General features: G+C 44.9%; 1 protein-coding gene across 1 annotated transcript in view; it reads right to left on the minus strand.

Annotated features, from left to right (window-relative positions):
* Window positions 1–21707, minus strand: part of DNAH11 (dynein axonemal heavy chain 11) — a 4606558-nt gene that overhangs the window by 4577451 nt on the left and 7400 nt on the right. Inside the window, exon 4 of the mRNA XM_044065542.1 lies at window positions 11973–12072. Within this exon, the coding sequence (XP_043921477.1) occupies window positions 11973–12072 (100 nt within the window). The remainder of the gene's footprint in view (window positions 1–11972; window positions 12073–21707) is intronic.

The raw sequence follows: 21707 nt of genomic DNA on the forward strand, positions 1-21707 counted from the left end.
GTAGAAAGGGGAACCAAACCTGTCGAGGCCAGTAAGGAGCAATGAGGATCAACGAGGCCTTCTGAGCGATAGCTTTCTGTATCACTTGAGAGATTAGTGGGAAGGGAGGAAATGCATACAGAAGTCCCCGGGGCCAAACTTGGACTAGAGCGTCTCTGCTGGGCTGGCCTGGTAAAGGGAATAGGATGAAATAATCTCTGCACTTGCTGTTTTGGGGAGTAGCAAAAAGGTCGCAGCAAGGCTGACCCCACTTGAGAAAAATTTCTCTCACAACAGAGTCTTTCAGAGACCACTCGTGAGGCATGAGGATAGCTCTGCTCAACTTGTCCACGATTTGACTGGACTTCCCGGGGATGTGCGTTGTTATCAGAAACCGCTGAGAAGAAATCGCCCATTGCCACAGTCTGAGTGCTTCTCGACACAGGGGGTAGGACCTGGTTCCGCCTTGTTTGTTGATATACCACACTACGGACATATTGTCCGTCTGGATTGCTATCGTTCCCAAGGGAAGAGCGTCTTGAAGGGCTTGCAATGCTAAAAGCACTGCTCTCATCTCTAGAACATTTATGTGCAAGTGGCATTCGTCTGGTTGCCATGTGCCCTGGACAGTTCTGCCCTGATAATGCCCCCCCACCCGATCAGGGAGGCGTCCGTTGTCAGAGTAGCAACCGGAGGGGAAGGAACAAAGGGTCTTCCCAAAAAGAGCTGAGGGGAAGACATCCACCACAGAAGATGATTTCTGCATGTTTGCGTGATCATAATGGTGTGGGACATCGGAAGTTGCTGGTATGACCATTGCGTGAAGAGCATCCATTGAAGGATTCTCATGTGGAATCTGGCTAATGGAAGCAGAGGTATGGCAGCCGCCATAATCCCCAACACTTTCAGAACTAACCTGGCTTTGATTCTGTTGCTGCTGAAGAGGAGCGAGACCAGTTTGTGTATGTCTGCTATTCTCTGATGTGTTAGTCTCGCAGACATGTTGACTGTGTCTAGATTTGCGCCTATGAAGGTAATAGTACGACAAGGCGACAAAACAGACTTTTCGCAATTTATTGAAATGCCTAACTTTTGACAAATGCGAAAGGTGTAGTCCCTGGCCATTAGAAGAAGATGCTTGGTGGGAGCTGTGAGGAGCCAGTCGTCCAAATATGGAAACACCTGGAATCCTTGACGTCTCAGGTGAGAAGCTACCACTGCCATGCATTTGGTAAACACCCGGGGGGCAGTGGTGAGACCAAAGGGCAGGGCCCTGAATTGAAAATGACTGGTTCCCAGCCTGAAGCGGAGGAATCTTCTGGAGCGTCTGTTCATTTTTATGTGATAGTACGCATCCTGAAGGTCTATAGAGCACATCCAGTTTCTCTTTCCCAATAGGGGGAGGATGGACTGTAGCGTGACCATCCGAAATCTTGTTTTCTTGACTGACTTGTTCAAGATACTGAGATCCAAAATTGGTCTCCAGTCCCCTGTTTTCTTTGGAACTAAAAAGAACCTGGAGTAGATTCCGGATCCTAGTTGGTCTGCTGGAACTGGTTGAATTGCCCTTTTTGCAAGCAGCTTTGAAATTTCCAAAGCTGCCAGATCCCTTTGAGCGGGTGGAACATCTGGAAGGGATTTTTTTGATTGGTTTGGGATGCGAACGAAGGGAATGGAATAGCCTTCAGAAATGATGGACTGTACCCACTTGTCTTGAGTCAGGGATAGCCAGGCTTCTGGGTACAGTGACAATCTTCCCCCGACTGCCTCCAAAGGTGGACAGTCAGGCAACACCTCAGAGATGCTAAAAGGGCTTATCGGAAAAGGTTTCTCGATTGCCCTGGTTCTGCGGGCCCCCTCTGCCTCTAGGGCGACGTCTACCATTATTGTTCCCTCCTCTGCCTCTGGAGGGGAACCGACTCTGTGCGTCAGGCAAATTCCCTTGAGATTGTTTGCGGAACCACATTTTCCCACTTTTCTGGCCTTTGGGGTAAGGTCTAGAAGGAGTAGAAAAACGGACTCCGACGGCAGATAGAGTTTTGCCATCCGTCTCGCACCTAGTCAAGGTTTCTTTCACTTGAGGACCAAAGAGAGATGATCCATCGAACGGGGAGTTAGTGAAAGATGTTTTAAAGGGGTCCGCAAAATTGCATAGTCGCATCCAGGCATGCCGGCGTAAGGCAACACCTGTCCCTGCGGCTCTACTCGCTCCATCAGCCGCATATGAAAGGAGGCGCATGGAGGAGTTAGCTATCGAATTAAGGGTAGTCAGCTGGGTGTTCATTTTGTCCTGAAAATCTGCAGCTGTAGTATCCTTCAACATCTCACTCGCTTCCTTGATCAAGTCTCTCTGGAGACGGGTGAAATGGCACAGGTAGTTCAGCGTACGCATTGCAAAGGTCGCTGACGAGAACATCCGCTTCCCATACCTGTCCATAGACCTAGATTCTTTGTTAGGGGGATGAACAGGCACTGAAGGATCAGCTAGTTCCTTCTTGGTGGCAGGAGCTACCGCCATAGCATCCACAGAAACACCTTTTGTGAGAAATTGTTTGTCAGTTGGTGCTGTTATAAATTTCGAAGGTCTCCTGGGGGTAGGGTCCACTGAATCAGGAGCCGTCCAGGCCTTCTTTGCCACCACCTGCATGAGGGGATCAAAGGGGGGGACACCCAGGAGGTGGAAGGGCGAGAGCCAAACGCCTCAAGATACACAGATTCATCCTCCGAAGGGTTAAGGGCTGGCCAATTTGCCCTCTGTTTCAGGATCTGTAGAATGTCTGCAAGGAGACATCTTCAGACGGGAACGGGGAACCCTCGGAATCCTCTAAATCTGTGTCAGAGGTGACAGACTCAGGTGAGTCTATGTGCTTCCTCTTACACTTTCTCTTCCTAGGGGGCTCCCCTGCCAATTCAGGGGAGGCCTCGGAAGAGGATGAGGGGATTCTTGAGGAGCTGGCTCTCTGCGGTCTGGGATGAGGGAGTGAGTCGACATAACCAAAGGCACCGAAGAGGGAGGGGCGGACGGAGCCGACTGTGGAGTCGAACAAGGTTCCAACACACTCCGCATGACCTCGAACGCACCCCTGTCTGGCAGAGCCAGAGGTCCCCGCTCCGAGAAGCTGAGAACCTCCCTCGGCACCGACAGAGATGGCTCCGAGGCCGATGTCGGAGCCGAACTCACCAGCGCCAAGCACCGAGGGAGAGGGGTCGGACAAGGGTCCGATGCCACTCACCCCTCGAGCCGACGAGGAAGCCCGGCCGAGATTCTTCAAAGAAGAAATCGGAGCCGACGGAGCCGAAGGCAATGGTATCGGCTCCGACGCTACCACAGTCTCGGTCCCGAGGCGCCCGGCCCGAACTCAAAGGAGTCGGAGGAGGAATATTTATAGGAATAAGTTGAGGCATCGACTGATGAGTCGGGCTCTGGAGCATTTGGGCCAGTGCCTCGGACTTTAAAAGTCGACTCACTACCCTCTGGAGGTCGTGATCTGAGAGCCTCGATGACCTGGAGGAGTGAGATCTGTGGCTCCGTTCACACAGCAAGGGAGACGCTGGAGCCGAATGAACGGAGCCAAGGGACGGTGACCTCGATCTCTTTCTAGATGTCGGCTCCGATGGTCTGATCGGAGCCGACCCAGGAATCTCTAATGCCTCGGCTCCGGCCGGAGCCGAGGGAACCACAGATACTGTAGTCAAAGACTCATCGGCTCCAGCCAGAGCCGATGAAGCAGCAGGCTTCGAAGCCTTAGGCCTCAACTCTGAAGCTGGAGCCGAGGTCTTGGAAGCCTTAGAAGGTTTCCCCGATGTAACAGAAAGGGAACCTTCAGGCTTAAGCAAACCCCTTAATATGAGTTTGTTTCTTCTCTCCTGCAGGACTCTAGGGCTGAAGCCATGGCATACAGCACAAGAGTCCTGCAGGTGTAAAGGTCCCAGGCAATACACACAAGAAGTGTGACCGTCTGTCAGAGACATTTTCTGACAGCACGAGTCACACTTCTTGAAGCCTGAGACCTTTGAATCCTTGGACATACTCAAGGAACCGAAGTGTAATCACACACAGAAACACACACACACAGATTACACTGATAGAAGTCTAAGTAGAATTATTTAAAACAAAACTTTTGAAAGGTAAGTTAAGTTAAATATTCCTAACCAAACACATACACACCCTAAGGGAGGGATGGAAGGGCCCGAAGGCCTAGGGAAAGAACTTATTAGTTCTTGAGAAAAAAAGGGGCTGGATAAAAAGGTAGAAGGGATAATATCCACTACACTAAGGGTAAAAAAGAAATAAACTAAGCTAGCGTAAGTTTAAAGTTATTAAACTAATCTAACTTTAACTAACCTGGAGCCGGTAGAAAAACACCTCGATCGCTGTAGCGGCAAACGAGATCTGAGGTAATTCACGCCTAGCATTGTGGGATATAGGGGCAGCCTCGAGCCGGTGGAACCAACTCTCGAGCTTTTAGAGTGGCCGAGTCGGAGCCGAGGTCGGCTCCGAACCCATCCAGCAAGAATGAAGGCGAGATAGACAACTTAACATCCCAAGTTCTGAAATGAAGAATTCTCCTATGATATCATCCTGTAAGGAAAGAGAATGATTATGTTTCCTACAAACATTTGTCATCAGCACTAGATGTGCAAGGAAGTGTTTTTACTTTTCCTCCCTCTTGATCTTTCACAGATACCAGCGAAGACTTGTATCTCTCTGCCCCATCCATAGAGTGACATTAGTCAAACAAAAGTACCGATGTAGGTACTTGCTGATTTAATGTTGTTTCTTGTACTATACTATAATACATTAAAATGGTCTTTAGAAAAGGTTTCATATTCAAAGTAAGGTTGTATCAATGTAGAAGTCAATTTAGTGACAGCAATGAGTGGAATGAAGGACAGGCTATTCTGATGAAGAACTGGTGAAGCACTTGGCTTATTTAGCAACGAAATCCCCAGGACATAATATGTGTTTAGAATATTTGAACACTGGTACCAAGGAAAGCGCTGCTAAAGGTACAACCACTGGGAGGCCCAGAAGTCAGTGAGAACGTTGGCACTTACAAAGCAAATGCATTGCCATGTGTTTGGACTTGTTTTGAGAAATACTAGTCTTATCAGACAAACTGGAAGTTTTCCATTTATACACTACTCTACTGCCCTGCAGTAAGTAAAAATCCGCCTTTGAGTAATGGCTCTCTTCTTATTTTCCTGTTCTTTTTTCTCTCTGCTACCCAATTTCCTTTCTTTAAAAATGTTTAAATAATAGAACGTCATAAATACAGAAACGTGTATTTTAAATACTGGTATTAGCCTTAAACAATTTCAAAGTCATACTTATTTAATGTCTGATTGTAGACTTCTGAAGAAAAATAAGCTGATAAATAAACAATGGATAATTTCAGGCCACCACACAGATGAAAATAGTCTAATGCTGATGTGGGGTATAAAGCAGTGAAACAGATGTGAAACACTGCAAAAGCCTCCCTAGCAATGCAGATACATATGAGTGCATCATGCAGAAATTAAAGTTCCATGAAACATTGCTATAGTATGAGCTAAGGCCTTCACATGGAGCACAGTACTGCTGATGAATCACAAACCTGGATGAAGACAGATAAACAAAGTATAACCCTAAATGTTATGGTGCACTATTACACTGAGCTCCTCTCAAAGCAAATTTTTGATAACAGAAGGTTTCTACACTGAAAATAATTCATTTCCTCCTTAGTGGGGTGACCTCAGAGTATGGAAGGCATCAGGAAATAAGAAAATATATATTATACCATGACCCCCCCCAAAACGTGCGCACTGATTGGCCAGCGTGCACATTGTAAATCGAGTTATACTAATGGAAAAAGGTCCGGTCGCCCAGACTTTTTTCCATTAGTATAACTCTACTGTCTCGCTATGTTAAATGGGTTTAACATAGCGAGACAGCTTTAAAATAAGCAACGGAGATCTCCATTGCTTATTTTAAACCCATTTAACATAGCGAGACAGTTTTTTAAAAAAAAAGCAATGGAGAAAGCAAGATCTCCATTGCTTTTTTTACTGTTTCGCTATGTTAAATGGGTTTAACATAGCGAGACAGTTTTAAAATAAGCAACAGACATCTCCGTTGCTTATTTTAAAACTGTCTCGCTATGTTAAACCCATTTAACATAGAGAAAACAGTAAAAAAAAGCAACAGAGATCTTGCTTTCTCCGTTGCTTTTGCCCACAGCTCTGATGTACTGCGCAGGCGCGCAGTACATCAGAACTGCCGCGGATGCCAGACATCTGCAGAAGGGCAGTAAACAGGCATTATACTATGCCATTATTTAAGAAAAGTAATAGTTTCTTTTCTTAAATAATGTCATGGTATAATAGCAATAACCCACTTCTGGGTGTGGGTAATGCTGTATTTACCCACGGTTGGCTTTGTTTGGTCCCTCGGGCTTCACCCTCGGGACCAAACCACGCCAACCATGGGTAAATCCAGCATTACCCACACCCAGGCGTGGGTTATTGCTATACTAACATTAGCTCAGCAAACATTTTTGGGTTAAAGCTGTACCCAAAAACAAATATAAAGTAGCTGTGTAATATAAACTCAGAACAAGTAATCAGAAAGACAATAAATTTAAAACAGAATGAAAATGATCAATTCTAACAAAAAGAATTAGCAGTAATAGACTCAAAGTAAACTAGCAATTAAAAAAAAATGGGCCATCCTTGCAAACATCCAGTTTGCCAAATATCGTTATGACTTCAAAATGAAGACTTGAGAATTCCATCTCAACTACACTGCAACAGTCACACACCCAGTCACACAATTTATTAGCAGCACTCAAGATTTGAGGGAAGTGTCTACATAGGTATGTCTATAAACTAAGCAAACTTCAAATAATTTTTCCTTAGGTAGATTGCAAATGTTAGAAGTGTGATGGGGAAGAAAGAGGCAGCTAGAAACATTTTTAGGGAGTGCAATGAGTTGGTAGATTTTAAAAACTCCATATTAAAATATTCCAAATATTGGGGGTTCAAATGGCTATAACTAAGCAAATACTTCTTTTGAGCAGAGACACAGGATATGAATTGCCTAGACTTAGGAAGGTCTTTTTAAGTTTAATTCTGCTGGCTGCCAAAAAACAATTACTAGAAAATGGAAAACAAAATCTAAACCAAATATATATAGGTTCATAGGTTCATAGGTTTATACTAGGCTATCTGCCCTAAGGCATTTATAAGCCTAGCCCAAATTTTTGTGGTTTACGCCACCCCTTATATGAAAAAATACTGTGCCCATTAGTTTGTTGTGCCTCTGTCCAGCAGTGACACAGAGATGATTCCCGGGATAAACCTATGATCTCCCATCCACAGGTCAAGATTTCTCTTGAACAGAGCCAGCGAGGTGCTCTGCCTCACATGGATCAGGATTTTATTCCACAGCATAGGGAGTCTCTGAGTGATAAATCTATCCCTCCAACACGTCCTATTTATATCCGTGCTAAGGTTTAAGTCGCTTGCTCTAGTGGTTTTGGTGGATTTGGATTTTTTGAGGTGGAGCATGTCCATTAATTCTGGGTTGGACATGGCCTTGTATGTCAGGCACATGTCACCTCTGAGCAGACGGTATGCAACTGAATAGAGCTGGAGTTTCTTCAATCTGGCAGCATATGACAGATTTTGGAGTCCCTTTATCCTTTTGGTGAGGAACTTTTGGGGTCTCTCCAATTGCTGCAGATGTCGGGTGAGATACATCCCGAATGGGGCATTGTACTCTATCATTGGTCTAATAAGTGAAGAGTACAGGGGAACAATGACCTCACTAGATCTGGATGTGAATCCCTTCATGATCAGGTGGGCAATGTAGAAGGTCTTTCTAACCACTTTAGCAACGTGAGTGTCAAAAGAAAGGCCACTGTCAACCGGGGTCCCCAGGTCCCTGATAACCTCTTCTGTGCTTAGTGGATTGCCACCTATATGGTAGCTTGGGGTTACCTTGTGTTTCCCGAAGGGTATGACTATACATTTTTTGGCGTTTAACTTCAGGCCATGGCTCTGGCACCAGCTATCTGTTTCCGTGAGTCCCTTCTGAAGGATATCCGTGTCCGATGCACTTTCCACTATGGCGCCCAGTTTGCAGTCGTCTGCAAACTTTGTCAGCCAAAGTCCTCCCATGTTGGCCTGTACGTCTGAGAAGTAGATGCCGAACAATAGGGGGCCAAGGACCAAGCCCTGTGGGACACCACTTGTGACCGGCTTGGAGTCTGACATAGCGCCAGCAACTCTAACCCTGTGGGTTCTGTCCTTAAGCCAGTTTGCAACCCATCTTGTGACATATGGGTTTACATTTAAGCTGGTAAGTTTTTCTACAATACCCGAGTGGGGTATTGTATCGAAGTCCTTTGCAAGGTCAAGGTAGGCTGTATGGACTGCCTTTCCCTCATCAATGGCCTTGGTGACTGTTTCGAGGAAGTCGACCAAGTTCAAAAGGCATGATCTGCCCTTGACGAAGCCAAACTGGGTCGGGTCCAATGTCTGCAAGTCCCCTATATCTTTGTTTATGAGCTCCATTATGATCCTCTCCATAGCTTTGCAGACTAGACTTGTTAAGCTTATGGGGCGGTAATTACCAGGGTCCGTAGAGGCACCGCCTTTGTGGAGTGGGACCACAGTTGCCGTACGCCACTCCTTGGGCACGTATCCTGTGGTAAGGCTGAGATTAAACAGCTGCCTTATGTGCGGGTTTAATTCCTCATTTAGCTCGTGTAGCACACAGCCGGGGACACCATCCGGTCCCATTGATGCTGTGTTTTAGCTTTAGAGAGCAGCTTTCACCTGCGCATTTGAGATGTCTGGGAGGCTACACTCTGCTGGGATAGTTATCTCTCCTTTAGGGGAGAGGGGTGAAGTTTGCACTGAACCTGTCTGCCAGTATGTTGGCAATGTCTGTGGGTTCAGTGATTTTGTATCATTTTGAACTAATTCTGAGCATATCTGGGAGTTTCCACCCAGGTTCCTAACATAGCTGAAAAAGGCCTTATGATTGTCCTTTGAATCCATGGCAATTTTTCTCTCAAAATTGGCCTTAGTTGATTTTATGAGTGCTCGTATTTTTTACTAATAATGATCAGGGGTGACTTCCCTTTTATGGATTTTGTTCTATCATGTAATAGCTTTCTCCTCTTATTGTAAAGTTTGTTAATGGCTGGGGTCCACCAGACTGGACGTTTGCCCTTTGTGGAAAGAGTCTTGGTTTTATTTGGGATTGCCTGATCCATGCAGTCCTGGAGGTGTTCATAGAAGGCATTTGTAAGGGCTTCCGCAGCTTGGGTTGTGGCTTCCACTGGCTCAGGGGCCTTGAAGGATACCACACCAGTCTTGAGTAGTGTGAAGTTTGCTTTAGAGAAGTTCTTCACTGTGGTCTTTTTTGTTTGGGGTGGGGGCAGGATGTGGATTTCCAGTGAGATTAGTTTATGATCAGATCTCACCAATGAGGGATATACTTCCGTGTGGAGCATTTTGTCCCCATGTTTGTGATAATGAGATCTAGTATATTTTCTCCTCTCATGGGAACAGTGACTAGCTGTTCCATGGCATTTGAATTTATGAACTCCAGGAACCGTTGGGCTAGAAAGTTAGGGCTTGAGTAATGTTCCCAGTCTATATTCGGGTAGTTGAAGTCACCCAATATGATGGTGTTTGGAGATACATTTATACCCTCCAGTGTCTTCAGGAAGGCTGTGTGGGGTTCCTGAGTTTGAGAGGGTGGCCTGTAGCATGCTACAATTTGTAGAGCAGTTTTGCCTATGGTTAGTTGCACCTGGATGGTTTCCGAGCTTGGCGTTGCCACCAACCTGGAGGTGTGGGTATCCTTTATGAATATGGATACACCCCCTCCTTTTGTGGTGTGGTCCGGGTTTTGGGGCCAGAACGCATGATATGAGGTAAAACCTAATAGTGCCGTGATGCTCTCAGGAGCCTTGAACCAGGTTTCAGTTACAGCACAGACATCGATGTTCTCCATACTGAGAAGGGCCTCGAGTGCGTGCATTTTGAGATTTAGACTTCTGGCATTGAGCAGCATTACCCTCAGTTTCTTCCCATTTTTGTTTTCTAGGGTGGTAGGTTTAGAATTTGAGCCTTGCCTAAAAAAGGCACTATGGGGGTGGCAAGAGCCTTAGCCAATATCCGGAATCACAGGGGTAACAGGTGCAAGCCGTCCCTTGCGAAGCAGCGTGGCTTGTCGAGCATGTCATCCCAGGCAGACAGACACTGGATCCCCTTTGAATGACACCAGACATTAAGCCAATTGTTAAAGCTGATCATCTTGTCTCTATATTGTGGCATCATTCTTGGTGAAGGAAGGATACTGCTCAGGGTCAGGGTCATACCTGCCTGGGCTACATAATCAGAGAGCTCCTCTATGTCTCTTTTCATGTAGTCCAGGGAGGTATGTCTCAGGTCGTTCACACCAGCATGGACAATGACTGTGTCATATTTGTACTTGCCGTGGAGTGACCAGAGTGCTTGTGTTATGTGGTGGACTCTAGCGCCCGATAGGCAGCTTACTGTGACCCTCTCCTTGTTCAGCCTGGTGAGTGGGACGTCAGTGTGTCTGACTATGGAGTCACCTATGACAAGTATGTTTGGTGTTGTATTTGGCCTTAAGGGCTGTGACTGCTTTGCACACTCCTTTTGTGGTGTATGTGTTGCTTGTGGGGTGTCTTGAGGTAGCAGTTGTTTGGGTGTCTGCTTTGGAGGCCTCTGCTGTTTAGGCAAATTTTTACTCAGAGCCTCCGAGTATGTCTTTGTGTGTTTATGTGTTTGATTCAGTGGTGTGGTAGCATTATGTGAGGCTGGTTTTGTGGTGTGTGTAGTTGCCTTCTCCTCCTGTCTGGTCTTGCCAGTCCTGAGTTGAGAGAGCTCAGCCTCCAGTTTGGCTAAATAGCTGCATCTCTCGCAAGTATTTGTGTTATGTGGGAGGAGGAGAGGGTTGTCCTGTGTACATGAGGCAGTTATAACATTGCCTCAAGATTCCCAGATTCACCAGCTGGACCGGAGAGGAGATTGACAACTGACCTTTGGACATGCTAAATTAATATTGGGAATTCCTTAATAATTGAAAACAAGGGCCAGTGGGGAGTGAGGGTGTAGTGCTTTTAATTTTTAGTGCTGACTTATATAATTGCTATAGTGAGCAAGTGCCAGGTAACTTGAGTGCAATGTGTTACAAGTAACTAAATGCAAAAACGACAAACAGTAACTTTCTTTCAAGTGAAACAAGGAACTAGTACAGTAAGCAATGCAGATATCACTAGTGATCCACAGAAGCGCTGAGAAGCCGCGTATTAGGTGGAATTAGCTTCCAGGGAAATAACAAGCAAACAAACAACAAGCATATAAACAAAGCTAGATTCAGCAGGCCTGGATCTAGTCTATGCTAGAGCAAACAAGGTGTACCAATTTCAGTAAGATACAGTTCAAATATTCAGGCACTATAAACCTTTAACCAGAAATTCCCAGCTCAGAAGGGCAGAGTCCAGCCTCTTCTCCCACAAGAGTGCAGACCACGAATATGAAGTATTAAATAATGTAAAAGAGATGAAAAATGGAAGAGGAATCTTTAGGAAAGGGAAGGTGCAAAGTGCATAGAAATAAATGGTATTTGTGGGAACTATACATGCAGAATAATGTTCAGGAGGAGTAAGGTTTAAGAGAAGTTTGGAATTGTGTAATGTTGGAGATAAAGACAGTTGTTATAAAATAAAACATGCAATGTGTGTAAATGGAAATACGTTAACACTTTTTTTTCTATTAATGTATGTGTGCTTATGTCTTAAATAATAATTTAATAAAACCATTTTGAAAAAAAAGATTAAGGTATGAAGTTCTGAAAACTGTCAACAGTTCATTTTGGTTAAGTAGTGAGCAATGATCCTACAAAATTAAAAGGAATACATTTATATATTCAACATATCTTCTCTGAAGCAACAAAATATCTGTCTTACCATTCAATGTGTCTCTAAGCAATTCTTTGAATGCTGGGTAATAGCTGCTCTCTGAGCTTTCAAGGATTTTTGCCATTTTTTGCACAACTGGAGTTTGTAACTGAAACAACCAATGAGAGAAAAAAGATCAATCATTTTTGAGTGTAAGCATTCAAATATTTATATTTTTAAATATAGTTCATATATGCCATATATCTAGTAACAAAACCTTTACAATCAGTCTTCTGAACTCCTAGTTAAAGTAAACTTGAAGGGGATACCATTAAAATTTTGTCAATTTAAGGATAAATAAACCTTATAAAAACGGATCATAACATCAGTGGCCTTCAAACCCACCTGCCAAACCGAAATAGTCTCCAGGCTTTGCAACAACTGGATAAGTGCTATTAGTGTTTTTTTTTACCAGTTTTGAGTTATTTTTAGCAGTTCTTATCCAATTCAAGTTCTTTTTATTATCAGTTTCAGTTATTTTGTCAAGTTTCAACTATTTCATTTACTGTCACTCTTATTCATCCCTATAACAATTGGGGTTAAGTGTTTTAAGCTCTTATTTTGACAAATTCCACCTAACAGCTGCACTGTAGCTTGCTGGCTTAGCTGTTAGAATTAAATCCTGTTTTTTCTTCCTTTGGTGAAAGAAAAGAGAGAAAAGCTAATTCAAGTTTTGATTGCTTGGAGGGAGTTTATACATTAAACCGATATTGGCTATTGAGTTCAGACAGCTTTTTTTAAATTCTCTGTACTTGTTTTAAATGTGGTGTTAATGCACAGGCCTGAGCTGTGCGCAGTGGGGTTGCAATCCACACTATACAGACACATGTGATATGACTTGACTGTTTGTCTAGTATCTGTGCCATTCTCAAAAAAATTCTGAGTCGGTCCTCTGCATCTGTGAGTGGGATTCCCCCAGCTGTGGTATGTGACAATATTCAATACCTTGAGCTACCGCTCTACTACTAATTGAGAAGAAACCAGTCCTTTCTGTCTATGGAACTGCATCACAGTCCTATTTACAAATAAGCACACGCAGTGGTGCTGAAATCCTGGTAGCTGCTTTTATTAAGCCCCCAAATTACTCTACTCCTTCACTTACTAAATATAAATACCCATTCCAATGTACTTCTATCACAACCTATGTACTCCTTTAAACAGTTTCGCCTGTGCAGTAATCCACAAAAATTTAGATATTTAGTCACAAGTTTCCTTACCTATGTACTCCTCCATTAAACACTTGAAGTTCTGGACATTATGGAAGGTCAGTCAACTTGTTTACCTTTTCTTGCCAGGCAGTGTAGGAATTACCATATGCTCAACAATAAATTCTTACGTAACACAAATAATTCTGTCCATGAAAAGTACAAACATTAAACTAATCTGAGGAACTTGCTAATAATCAGGTTATGTAATAAGCTATATACAATGAATGCATATAATAGGAACCAATATGGATTCTCCAACTGCTTACAATTCAATTATTTCACTAATTAATAAGCAGTAAATTTAATTGATAAGTATTAGAAATCTCTGTATACTATTACAATATGTAATACATGCAACTTCACTATACCTTAGTGACAGCATATGGTATAAAAATATATACAAAACGGTGTAATATTCAAAATGAACTTTCATTCAATGTGTTTTAAAAAAGGAAAAAGATTTAATGAGAAGTTATGTACTTACCAAAACGTTCCATGTTAGTTGTCTTCTTCTATCCTTCTTTCTTGCTGGATGGTTTCAGAGCTGAACCTAGGCTCTGACTCAGCCTATTACTAAAGCTCGAGAGCCATTTTTACTGGCTTGAGGCTATCCTATGTCCCATAATGCTAGGCGTCATATACCCAGATCTCGTTTGATAGCTAACACTATGGACATACATGTCCCACCACAACAGAGAATATATACATATATATATATATATATATAAATATATATATATATATATACATATATATATATATATATATATATATATGTATATATATAGAAGCTCTTATAAATATATACATAACTCTTATAAGAGTTACCGAGAGAAGCAAGAGAGCTAGCTGAGGAGATAACTCTAGTGACGAAAAATCTCACAAGATAGTCTCAGTCTTAACAGGCTAGGGGGATGGAGGGTGGGACGCAAGAAAGAAGGTGAGAAGAAGACAACTAACATGGAACGTTATGGTAAGTACATAACTTCTCAATGTTAAGTTGTCAATCTCGCCTTCATTCTTGCTGGATGGGACAGCGTCCCTAGCACCTGGGTCCTGGGTGGCTCAATGGAACAGACTCTTGAGTACAGTGGAACCAAAATCAGCCCGGCTTCTGGAGGCCATGTCCAGCTTGTAATGAGAAATGAAGGTATGAGGAGAGGCCCATGTGGCCGCTGCACAAATGGAATCCATAGGCAATCTTGCCTGAAAGGCTACTGAAGAAGCTAATGCTCTGGTTGAATGAGCTCTGGGCTTAGAAGGGAGCTCTTTATGCCTCAATTGGTAAATCAACATGATAACAGAGGTCAACCACTTGGACAAGGTTACTTTGGAAACAGGCAGGCCTTGCTTCCCTTCGATGTAAGAGAGGAAGAGCTGGTCTGATTTCCTCGTCTGCTTAGTTCTATCCAGGTAGAAGCATAATTGACGGTGAACATCCAAACAATGTAACTTTCATTCAGCCCTGTTGGTATAATTTGGGAAGAAGACAGGCAGATCGATGGTCTGATTCAGATTTTTTTCAGAGAGTACTTTGGGTAAAAAGGATGGATTAGTCCTAAGTGACACTCTATCTTTGTGAAAAACAAGGTAAGGAGGGTGAACACAAAGGGCCTGAAGTTCCAATACCCTTCTTGCTGAAGTGATAGCTACTAAGAAGAGAGTTTTCCACGAGAGTAGCTTTAACGAACAGGAAGCCGCTGGCTCAAAAGGAGGGAGAATTAAAGACGACAGCACCAAATTTAGGTCCCACGAAGGGGGAGGGTCTTTTACCGGAGGCCTAAGTAAGAAGGTTCTTTTTAGAAAGGCTTTGCAGAGCTTGTGGGACATAATGCTAGTCTCTGACAAGCCAACGTGGAAATTTGCAATAGCTGCCAGCTAAACTCTGATGGTGGCTGAAGAAGAACCCATTTGAAAAAGTTCTGCCAAAAACTCTAAAACTGTTTGGACAGAAGCTGTAAAAGGGTCCACTTGTTTTTCCCCTGCCCAAACAGAGAAACACTTCCATTTGCTAGCATAAGTCTTTCTGGTAGTAGACTTGTGAGAAGTGAGAATGATGTCGCAAACTGAATGAGAGATTAAGGGAAGCCTGGCTAGGGTTGGAAGTGGAGCAACCAAGCTGTGAGGTTGAGAGATTGAAGGGATTGATGCAGCCCACCCGAATGACAGGTCAGAAGATCTGGCACTGGGTCCAGATGCCAGGGCTGTTCCAGTAGATGAAGTTGCAGGAACGGAAACCAAATTTGTCAAGGCCAGTAAGGGGCAATAAGGATCATACTGGATCTCAAAGCAGTTGCTTTCTGGATTAACTGAGTAATTAAGGGAAAAGGGGGAAAAGCGTACAGAAGACCCCGGGGCCAATCGTGGACTACAGCATCTCTGGAGGGGAAGACCTGGGAGAGGGAAGAGGGTGAAGAAGTCTTAGCACTTGCTGTTTTGAGGGGTTGTGAAAAGGTCGCAACAAGGCTGACCTCATCTTCTGAAAATTCTTTCCACTACTAGCTGGTTGAGAGACCACTCATGGGGCATGAGAATGGCTCTGCTCAGCCTGTCCGCTATGATGTTGGACTTCCCGGGGATATGCGTTGCTACCAGAAACCGTTGAGAAGAGATCGCCCACTGCCAAAGTCTGAGTGCTTCTTGACATAGGGGATAGGATCTGGTTCCGCCGTGCTTGTTGATGTACCACACTACAGACATATTGTCTGTCTGAATTGCAATAGTCCCGGTGGGTAGAGAGTCTTGAAGGGCCCGCAACGCTAAAAGTACCGCTCTCATTTCCAAAACATTTATGTGCAGGTGGCATTCAAAGGGTTGCAATGTGCCTGGACTGTCCTGCCCTGAAAGTGCACCCCCCACCCGATCAGGGAGGCATCCGTTGTCACAGTAGCAACAGGAGGAGGAAGGACAAAAAGTCTGTCCTGAAGTACCTGAGGGGAGACCATCCACCAAGAAAGGTGCCTTTTGCATGACTGAGTGATTAGAATGATGTGTGACATTGGAAGCTGCTGAAAGGACCACTGGGAAAATAGCATCCACTGCAGGATCCGCATGTGAAAGCGAGCTAGGGGGAGTAATGTGATTGCTGCTGCCATGAGGCCTAGGGTTTTTAGTACGAATCTGGCCTGGACTCTGCTCTCCTGTAGTAGGATCTGAACATGATCGCGAATGTCTGAAACTCTTCATACAGGCAGTTTTGCTGACAGCTCCACAGTGTTTAAAATGGTGCCTATGAAGGTAATAGACTGACAAGGCGACAAGGCAGACTTTTCGAAGTTTATAGAGATACCTAGCTCGTTGCAAGTTTGAACAGCATAATCTCTGGACTGGAATAGTTGACGCCTGGTGGTGGCAGTAAGGAGCCAGTCGTCTAAATATGGAAACACCTGGAATCCTTGTCGTCTCAGGTGAGCCGCAACCACTGCCATGCATTTGGTAAACACCCTGGGGGCTGTGGTGAGGCCAAAGGGCAGGGCTCTGAATTGGTAGTGACTGGCTCCCAGCCGGAAGCGGAGAAACTTTCTGGAGCGCCTGTTCATTTTGATATGGTAGTACGCATCCTGAAGGTCTATAGAGCACATTCAATTGTCCTGACCCAGAAAGGGTAGAATGGACTGTAGCGTGACAATCCGGAACTTCGTTCTTTGAACAGACTTGTTCAGCCTGCTGAGATCCAAAATAGGTCTCCAGTCCCCTGTCTTTTTTGGTACCAAAAAGAACTTGGAGTAGATTCCGGATCCTTGCTGGTCTGCTGGGACTGGCTGGATAGCTTTTTCTTAGCAGCTTTGAAATTTCTAGTGCTGCTTGATCCCTCAAACCGGGTGGAACGTCTGGAAGGGGCCCCTTTGGCTGTTGTGGGGTGTGAATAAAGGGAATTCTGTAACCCTCAGTCAGATATGATCGATCGTACCCATTTGTCTTGCGTGAGGGAATGCCAGGCTTCTGGGTACAGTGATAGTCTTCCCCTGACTGCCTCCGGAGGTGGACAGTCGGGCAACTCCTCAGGGGTGTTGGAAGGGTTTGTCTTGGGTGGCGTCTATTGTTGTTCCCTCCTCTGCCTCTGGAGGGAAGCTCACCATGTGCATCAGGCAGTACTCCCTGAGGTTTGCAAAACCACATTTTGCCACTCTTCTGACCCTTAGGGTATGGTCTAGAAGGAGTGGAAAAACAGACTCCCACGGCAGAGAGAGTCTTGCCTTCCTGCTCGCACCTGGTCAATGTATCCTTCACTTGAGGACGCCTTGAAGGGGTCAGCAAAGTTACAAAACCGCATCAAGGCGTGTCTCCTTAGAGCAACGCCCGTGCCTGCAGCCCTACTCACCCCATTGGCTGCATACGAAATGAGCCGCATGGAGGAGTTGACAATCGAGTTCAGGGTCACCAGCTGGGAGTTGAACTTTTCCTGAGACCCCGCAGCTGATGGGTCCTGTAAGGTATCACCCAGTTCTTTGAGAAGGTCTCTTTGAAGACGGGTGAAATGGCACAAATAATTCAGCGACCGCATGGCAAAGGTCGCTGAAGAAAATATCCGCTTACCATACCTGTCCATAGTCCTAGATTCCTTATTAGGAGGATGGACAGGTACTGAAGGGTCAGCCAACTCCTTCTTAGTGGCCGCCGCCACCACCATGGCATCAATAGGATGCCCTTAGTTAGAAACTGCCTGTCAGAAGGGGCTGTAATAAATTTTGTATGCCTCCGGGGAGTTGGTTCTATAGTATCCGGAGCCGTCCATGCCTTTCGAGCCATCACATCCATGAGTAGGTCGAAAGGTGGAGACACCCAGGAGGTAGAAGGGTGAGAACCAAATGTATCTAGGTACACTGACTCGTCCTCGGAAGGGTTGAGGGCAGACCAGTTCCCCCTCTGCTTGAGAATCTCCAGGATGTCAGAAAAGGAGACATCCTCAGAGGGGGACCTTGGGGACCCTTCCGACTCATCCAGGTCGGTGTCTGATGTGACTGACTCAGGGGAGTCCACATGCTTCCTCTTACATGTTCTCTTTCGAAGGGGCTCCCTTGCAGGATCCGGGGAGGCCTAGGAAGAGGAGGATACACCCAATGGGGCTACCTGGAGCATTGGTTCTCCACGCTTGGGGTCGGGAGGGTAGGCTGAGGCCAAAGCAGGCACCATAGAGGGAGGGGCCGACGGGGTCGACCGTGGCGCCGGTATAGGAGCCAGCACGCTCCTCATGACCTCAAAGGCACCCCTATCAGGCAGGGAAGAGGGACCCAACTCTGAAAAGATAAGGGCCCCCCCCGGCACCAAGAGGGACGGCTCCGAGTCCGATGTAGGGGCCGAACTCACCTGCGCCAAGGCTCGGGAGAATGGGGTTGGACAAGGGTCCGATGCCACTCGCCCCCTCAGAGCCGACGAGGGAGTCTCAGCGCCCAGATTTCTCCAAGGAAGGGATCGGAGCCGACAAGAGTGGTATCGGTTCCGACGCCCCAACAGTGCTAACCCAGACGACCTCCAGCTCTGAGCTCAAAGGAAGAGTCGGAGGAGGAATTGGAGCAGGCATTGGGGTAGCCACTGCCTGATGAGAAGGGCTATGCAACATCTAGGCCAGTGCCTGCGACTTTAAGAGCCTACTGACTACTCTCTCGAGGTCGTGATCCGACAGCCTGGAAGACCGAGAGGAGTGAGACCTATGGCTCCGCTCCAATAGTAAAGGGGACTTCGGAGCCGAACGCACCGACTCCAAGGAAGGAGATCAGGAACGTTTTCAGCTTGGAGATGGCTCCAACACTAAAGTCGGAGCCGACTGAGGCCTCAATGCATCGGTTCCGGCCGGAACCGACGAGATAGAAGGAGGTCCGCTCGGCACCGGCTCCGGACATGGAGCCGATGGTTTGGCTGGCTTAGAAGGTCTACCAAACGGAAGCTTCATTGGAGTACCTTCAGGCTTTAGCAAGCCCCTAAGGATGAGCTTGTTTCTGCGTTCCTGCAGGACTCTTGGACTGAAGGCATGGCAGACAGAACAAGAGTCCTGCAGGTGCAGAGGGCCCAAACAATATACACAAGAAGTTTGACCATCTGTCAGAGACATCTTCTGACAGCACGAGTCACACTTCTTAAATCCTGAGACCTTGGTATCCTTGGACATGATACCACAGGACCGGGACAGAAAGTCTATTCAAGCACACAAAGCACAAACACATTCAAAAACTCTTGAAAAGACCCATACAACAACTACTTTAAAAACTTCGCTACAGGGAAGGGAACAATATTCCACACACACTGAAAGGGAACCCCCAACTATCAACTAAAGAAAAGGACCAAAGGCCTATCCAGCTTAAGGGTGGAGAGAGAGAAGAAACTACTAAGAAAAGGAGGGGAAAACTAGCTGGTACACTACTAACACTACTAGGACAAAAACTACTAAGAGAAAATTTACAAAAACTAACTGCAAATATAAAAAATTTTTAATACGACCTGGAGCCAGTGAAAAATGCAACCTCGTAGCTGAAGCAGCAAACGAGATCTGGGATATGACGCCTAGCATTATGGGACATAGGATAGCCTCGAGCCGGTAAAAATAGCTCTTGAGCTTTAGTAATAGGCCGAGTCGGAGCCGAGGTTCGGCATCGAACCCATCCAGCAAGAATGAAGGCGAGATTGACAACTTAACATCTTTCATTACCACAGTATGTGGAAGCAAACTAATGTTAGTATGCAGTACTGTTACATGAAAAGGGCAAGTTAAAATTGTGTTAAGTGAAGACAGTGAATTCTGGTGATTAAAAGTAGGTTAAAAAGAAGTAATGTTTCATATATCAAAGCTTAAAATGAAGTTATGTACTTACTATAGTGCTCCATTTGTGCTGTCCATTTTCATTCTTCCTCAACCATTGGGTTTGGATCCGACTCGGCCGTTACTAAAGCTTGTGGCCAACTGAATCTCTCAAGCTCCTCCCTACCCATAATGCTCCAACCCCTAATATACCTCAGATCTTGTTGCTAGATGACATAATATTAGAATAATGACGCTGACAAAGGTAACCAAAATCTGGGGCTCAATACAAGACAATGTGGTGTCTTTATAACATCTCATTCTTCTAGAAATCTATGATGACAAATGTTGAGGGTTGGTGGGTGAGGAGTTGAAGAATGAAAGTGGACATCACAGATGGAACATTATGGTAAGTACATAACTTCATTATCTGATGTTGTCAATTTTCATTCATTCCTCAACCACTGGGACAGAGTCCCCAGCTACCTGATTCTGAGCATAGTTGAACCAAAGGCTCTACCCCTGGAGACCAGATCCAATTTGTAATGGGTATTAAAAGTAGGAAGATTAGCCCAAGTAGCAGCTGCACATATGTCATCAATGGAAAGATTGTATAAAATACGTATGAGGTTGCCATGGATCTAGTAAAGTGGGCTCTTAAAGGTTTTGATAATGAAATGCCCAACTTATTATAGACAAAGCATATGCAATCAGTAATCCATCTTGCCATTGTTACCTTTGTAACAGATTTGCCTAGCTTGTTGTCTGCAAAGGATATAAATAACTGATCAGACTTTCTAATTACTTTTGTTCTGTGTAAGTAGAAACCTAATGGTCGATGAACATCCAGCAAGTGTAACATTTATTCACCTTTGTTTTCAAATTTTGGAGAGAAAACTGGCAAGTTAACAGACTGATTGATACTGAATTCTGATACCACCTTAGGAAGGGAGGAAGGGTTAGTTCTTAATGTCACCCTATCCTTACGGAAAATCAAGTAAGGAAGTTCTGAAATTCTTCAGGCAGAGGTAATAGCCACAAGAAATATAATTTTCCAGGTCAGAATTTTAAGATCACATTTTTCCTGCTGGTTCAAAAGAGGAATGGATTAAGGTCTGCAGTACAAAATTCAAATCCCATGGAGGAGTAGAATCATTATAAGGTGGTGTAAGTAAAATACTGCCTCTTAGAAAGGCCTTCCATATCTTAGTAGATGAAAGTTAGAGACTGCTACTAACTGACCTTCAGTGGTAGAGAAGCTAGCTTCTTCATTGAAAGTTTCTGCCAAAAACTCTAAGACATTTTGTGTAGGGGCTGAAAAGGGATTGATATATTTTCGATGCGCCCAATAAACAAATCTCTTTCATTTACTTTTGTAAATGTTCCTAGTAGAAGCTTTATGGGAAGATAAAAGCAAATGACATACAGGAGAGAAGGGCATAGGTTGGCTGGCTATTAATGGAAGTGGAGAAACCACACTGTTAGCCTGAGGTTTGAGATATCCACATGAATCATGTTTGTCTGATAGGACAGGAGGTCTGGAATCATTATCCAGAATCCAAGGTGGGAAAAGAAGAGACCAAACAAAGGGGAGCCAAAACTGTAAAGGCCAGTAAGGTGCAATGAGGATGGTTTTTGCTCTTCAACCTTGCAGCTTTCTGTAGAAACTTGGGAATCAAGGGAGTTGGTGGATAAGCATAGAGAAGACCAGAGGGCCAACTGTGAAGCACAGTGGCTCTCAGTGATCAGCCTGGTGGGGGAATTAGGGCAAAAAAGCTACTGCACCTGTTAAGAAGAGACGCA

The sequence above is a fragment of the Protopterus annectens genome, chromosome 3.part0, assembly GCF_019279795.1.
Source record: "Protopterus annectens isolate FY-2018-M chromosome 3.part0, PAN1.0, whole genome shotgun sequence".
In the NCBI taxonomy this organism is placed as follows: Eukaryota; Metazoa; Chordata; order Ceratodontiformes; family Protopteridae; genus Protopterus; species Protopterus annectens.